At 34.2% G+C, this 5,948-nt stretch overlaps 1 protein-coding gene across 1 annotated transcript; it reads left to right on the top strand.

Moving 5' to 3' along the window:
* Positions 1-1,096: 1,096 nt before the first annotated feature.
* On the top strand, positions 1,097-2,822 carry LOC111439233 (cationic amino acid transporter 9, chloroplastic-like). The gene is made up of 5 exons (XM_023077013.1): positions 1,097-1,123; positions 1,647-1,703; positions 2,014-2,190; positions 2,322-2,546; positions 2,628-2,822. The coding sequence occupies exons 1-5, from the start codon at positions 1,097-1,099 to the stop codon at positions 2,820-2,822; spliced, it is 681 nt and encodes a 226-aa protein (XP_022932781.1).
* The last annotated feature ends 3,126 nt before the right edge of the window (positions 2,823-5,948 follow it).

Genomic DNA, 5,948 nt, shown 5'->3' on the forward strand with positions numbered 1-5,948 from the left:
GCCTTCTTCGGCATGATTATGCAACCTAGGTCAACATATTTGTTCTTCTTCACCTCTGTCGGGCCGAGAAGCCAACTCCTCTACATTTCGTCCCGTTCATTATTTTTTCTATTTGGGCCCTTTTCCTTTTTTTTCATAGCTTTATTTTAAAAATGCTATCCTAAAATGCTTTGGAAGGATATATTTCTTGTAGTGGTGTGTACATACAAAAATACATGAGGTTGCTATGATTTCTCGTCTTTATTACGTTTTTATGACACAACCCTAGTTTTGTTCTGATATTACTATTAGCATTATATGGGCATCAGCTTTCTATCTTAACATCATAAATAATCTTTTGAAAGGTTGTGTCCTAGGCCAAGTTATCGACATAATGCAAATTGACATTCACAACATACAACATACATATCAACTGAATATGGAAAATAACGTCATAGTAAGGAAATAACAACATGCATCGTCATCATCCTACATCGTTATCATAACGCTATCGAAATACGCCATAATCATCATAACACATCATCAAACATCATCATACATCATCATATAACTTATGCATGTCATCATACATCATAGATCATACGTCATAATTATAAAGCATAAAGAACATGTGTCGGTGCCATTAGACATGTGTCGTCATACAGCAAACAAGTATCTAGGCTATCTTATAGTAAGGCTACTTACTTGGTATGTCTTAGACGTCGATATCCCTAAACTTTAATACATTAGCTCTCATTCCTTGAAAGCTACTCCAAGTGTCATCGTTGTTCGTTTCCTATTAGGTTGTTCATTGCCTTTTGTTAGTATTCACAATTGTAACAAAATTTAACTTGTAATTGTGAAATAAGACATTACCGTGACCTCTATTACCGTAATAACGATCAAAATTAGCTTCTTAAGGGTAAAAATGTGGGGGTCGGTGTCCAATTTGAAAAATTGAGCTATCTTAGCCATTTTTTAGCCGAAAGACTACACAAAGCCGAGCTATGAAGCCAATAAGTGTTTTTTTTAGGTGTGACATGTGTAACCAAGGAGAGTGACGCATTGCAATATTGTTCAGGGGTTGAGGCACAAGATCAGGTCAGGCAGATCGGGTATGCGGGTGCTGCAGGCGTGGGCTGCTGTAAGTAGATTGGGCCGAGAACTTGGTTTGGGATTCGAGTTGGTGGGATGTAGGTCTAGGTTTGTAGTGCGGCAGTAGGCAAAGATCAACGGATGGGCAGTGGATTATGAGTTGAGTTCGACCCGAATTCAGATCTGTCGGATTCGTCTTCTTCGCCCGTATCTACGCAATTTTCTAATTTCTTTCTATCCCCTTCCTACAGCTGTTTCCGAAGTTCTTCTTCGTCGTTTTCCTCCTCTAGCTCTCTGTTAGACCTCTATTCCTCTTCCATGAATTTTCGTGGTTTGTAGATGTCTAAAATGAAAGATCGATGAGATTTCTAACGATCAAACTTCATCTCTTGCTATTGACGACAATGGACGTTTGGGAGGCACGCAAACGTACCTTAGGTGATCGTTTAGTTCTTGGGAATTTTTTTCACGCTATGAGTCAATCGTTTTAGGCGTCGAGGTTCGTGGTTCAAACTTGTCAAAAAATGTCTCGATCTCTCTTTATGGTTTTTCTTTTTCATTCTATGTTGCAGGTGCTCCAGGGGTGTATGGCTAGAGGCTACGTCGTTTGGAGGGTCGTGGGGCACACTGTGAGCAGCGGGGAGTGTGTCCTTATCTAGTGGGCTAGAATTCTGCCATTGGTCAAAATTCTCACTGTCTACCGGCGGTCGATGCTCTTTTTTTTCTTTCTTTCTTTGTTTTTTTTTTTTTTTTTTTTTTTTTTTTTTTTTTTCCTTGTTTCACTCCCTTGTGGAGTTTGTATCGTTTGTGAGCATTATTCTCGTTTCATTTTATCAATGGAAGGTTTTGTCTCTTGTTAAAAAAATCAATGACTAGAAAAAGGTTTGATGAGAATGAAAAATATATGTAATGAACGTTTGAAGTTGAACTTGTCTGCAGGTTATCATTGTCGTGTGTGTCATCTTTGCTGGTGCTTTTGAGGTTGATGTTTCAAATTGGTCTCCTTTTTCTCCAAATGGTTTCCAATCAGTGTTAACTGGAGCTACTGTAGTATTCTTCGCATATGTAGGCTTCGATGCAGTTGCAAATTCAGCCGAAGAATCAAAAAGTCCGAGGGTATTAAACTAAGTTGCTTCCCTTTATGTTTGAGTACCACGATTCACTCAATTTTGTAACTTCAAATAGTAGCATAAACTTCGTAAGATTTAAAGCAACTGACTTTTCCTTTTTAATATTGTTCCGTTCAGAGGGATTTACCAATTGGCATAATCGGAAGTCTTCTTATTTGCATTGCTCTATATATTGGAGTCTGCTTAGTGATTACTGGAATGGTTCCTTATTATCTTCTTGGGGAAGATGCTCCCTTGGCTGAAGCTTTTACATCCAAAGGCTTGAAATTTGTTTCTTTCTTGATAAGCGTTGGTGCTATTGCTGGACTTACAACGACCCTTCTTGTTGGTCTTTATGTTCAGGTGATTTATTTCAGACTCAATAACTATTTGCGTTTACTTCACATTTTGTATTTATGCCAATTGATGGGGTGTGCAAAACAGTCTCGTCTATATCTTGGGCTTGGGAGAGATGGTTTGCTGCCTTCTTTTTTTTCTGAAGTGGACTCCAAACACCACACTCCTATCACTTCTCAAGTCTGGGTTGGTATTGTAGCTGGCGTGTTGGCTGGACTANTTACAATATCTATAAGGACTTTCATCCATAGGATTCTTATGTTATGTTATGCTATTTCATAAATAGAATTTTTATGTTATGTTACGCTATGTTGTATTATGTTATGCCATGTTATTCTATGTTGTACTATGTTATGCCATGTTATGTCATGTAATGTTGTGTGTTGGGCCATGATTATAAACTATGCTATTGTATGAGTATGCCATCTAGTGATATGTTGACTATTCCGTAAAAACTATGTTATGTATGAAAGATTTGAAAAATATTTTGTATGCATAAATCATAGACTCCTTATGTTATATATGGATGGAGGTTGGACTTGCATCATAAATTTATGTCATGATTATAAGTTATGGAGACCTCATGCATTTTTGTGTGTCATATGCATGGAGATATATAAAGAATACTTGATGATTAACATACATAGTTTACCCATGTTTCAAAAGTATATAGTAAATATGCTAACATAGTTTACATGGACATTCATGTCTCATACAATATTGATATCATAACATAGTTCAATAACATAGCACAATGATATCATAAAACAACTCATAACACAACATAGCTTGTATTGTAGCATAACTTATAGTATAGTATTAACACACATACACCAAACAATCATAAAACATGACACGTATAGGGGCCATAGAACCCGTGTCATTCATATATCACACAACTCATCCAACGAAGCCAAAAGTAAAGCCAATTATATGGTTGATCTAAGCTAGAATCACTAATTTATCCTTAGTGCTAGTTCTTATCGATCCTTTGCAATCCAATTAAACCTACATGGGCACATGAAATTAGGTTAAGACATAATAAATGATTTAATTCCTCTAATGATATTAATAAAACCTACGTTTTGCTAAAGAGTAATAAAAATTGACCAAACAGTAATCATGCTAACCTAAACGCCTTCGAAGATTAAAAAAAAAACTTTCGAATTAGCCAAAATCGTAGAAAGGGTCTGAAATGGTTCAATGATGTCCAAATTTGTAATTCGAGCTAGATAAGCCAAAAGGAGCTAACATTCAAGAAGGGCGCAGGTTGTAGGTGGGGTCGAGACATGGGTCATGTTCGAGTCGAATTACGGGTTAGGTCGTGAATTAGGTCACTTTAAGTTGTTGATTGAATAAGTTTTGGTCGTGGACCGAGTGAGCTTGGATAATGAATCAAGTCGTGGATTAGGTCCACAGTTCTATACCAACAACTTGATATATATATATATTTGCAGGAGAATGCAGGAGAGAGACTTGCATATACTTACCACCTTTTTTTCGTTTCACCGTCTTTTAGTTTCATGATTTTGTTCTCTTCCTTTCACCTACCAATCTCTCAAATGGGTCGTATTTCATATATGTCAACAACACACAATCCTCGATTGCATTTATCAAAACCAAACATAATGCATAATCATCCTATCAAAATCTATACGAATCAAACCAAATTATGATTATTATACTTTTATTCAAGATATTGAATAAGTATCGTCTGGCTGTTGTGTTTGTGAATGGACATGCACGACATTCTTCTTAGATTGTTAAGTGTTCTTAAGCAAGATGCAATGATGTCGTTCAAGTCTACTACTTTGAACTTATTTTGTATTTACGTGCTCGAAGAAACTTGTATCACAATTTTTTCACAAAGACTAGATAATTTAATAACTCTACGTAAAATTATCAAATAAATTCTTATATAGTTTAAATTTTGGCTTTCACGATAGTTTTAAACGATGTCGTTTTAAGCTAGTTGTTTTATAATGTAACAATTTATAATTTAACTTAAAACAATTTAATTAATGTTAAGAGAGTGATTAATGAAGGGTTTGTTTAGTTAGAAGTTGAAAAGATAATTAAGAAAGATGATGGGAAATGAAGAGCAGTCCATACACAAACACAGAGACAAATTGCTATATATTCGAAAGTCAACTTATAAAATCCAAATAACATAACCTATACATAGAGACATTATAGAATCTTCGGAATAGCTAATACTAGCTCCAAATAGCAATAACCTATACGTGTAAAACAATTAGATTTGTAATGGGTTTGTGTTGAAAATGTAATCAAATTTATACCTCGTTATGCTGAGTGAAATGACTATGGGAAATTGTAATGGCAGTGGAACCCATAATGGCATCAATTAAACCATCTGGGCAATTGTGCATTGAAACACGATAGGATTTAAACATGAGAGCTTCCAAAGATTGAGATATCATCGCCATGGCTTTAATTTGGAAGCAATATTTCTCTATCCCAAATTAAAATAATAAAATTAAAGAAATTAGATAAGAAATTTAGAAATGCGACTAACTAAAATTGTCTCCTCTAACAATCATCCCTGGTTTAGTGACTGGATCTATGTAGTATTGTATGTCGATCCCATCTTATCCTTTGTAATAAATTTGAACAGCATGGTTTTGTATTTTGAAATCTTTTTGTATTTAATTTTGGTGTTGTCATTCTTTAATTTGATTTAAAAATTCATCGAATTGCCATCTTTCATTTTTATTTCATTAATTTTCGTCTTCTGTTTTTTTCATGGTTCGAGATCCGAAGTCTTGAAACTCAAGTCGTAACATTACTCCAACTTTTCAAACTACTTTTGTGATTGGAGTAAAATTATTCAAGATATAGATGCTAGTTGTTTTTATATGAATTAATAAATTTAATTTTTTTTTTTTTTTGTAAGAAATAACGTAAGGATAGATAGAATCCATTAGAAAAGAGATAGAGATAATTAAGTTTATTTCATTGATTGATGAGAGAGCATATAGAAGTATGCCTCATCTATTTCTTTTATTTTTATTTCATTACCTTTCGTCTTTTGTTTTTTTCATGGTTCGAGATTCGAAGTCTCGAAACTCAAGTCGTAACACTACTCCAACTTTTCAAACTACTTTTGTAATTGGAGCAAAATTATTCAAATTTAGATTTTTTATTTTTTATTTTTGGTAAGAAATGATCGAAGGATAGATAGAATCCTTTCTTTCAAACTCAAGTCGTAATACTATCCCAACTTTTCAAACTACTTTTGTGATTGGAGCAAAATTATTTAAATTTAGATTTTTTTTTTTGGTAAGAAATGACCGAAGGATAGATAGAATCCATTAGAGGTAATTAAATTTATTTCATTAATTGATGAGAGAGCATATAGAAGTATGCCTCATCTATTTCATATTAGAG

Source organism: Cucurbita moschata, unplaced genomic scaffold (genome assembly GCF_002738365.1).
Source record: "Cucurbita moschata cultivar Rifu unplaced genomic scaffold, Cmos_1.0 Cmo_Scf00087, whole genome shotgun sequence".
Classification (NCBI taxonomy): Eukaryota; Viridiplantae; Streptophyta; class Magnoliopsida; order Cucurbitales; family Cucurbitaceae; genus Cucurbita; species Cucurbita moschata.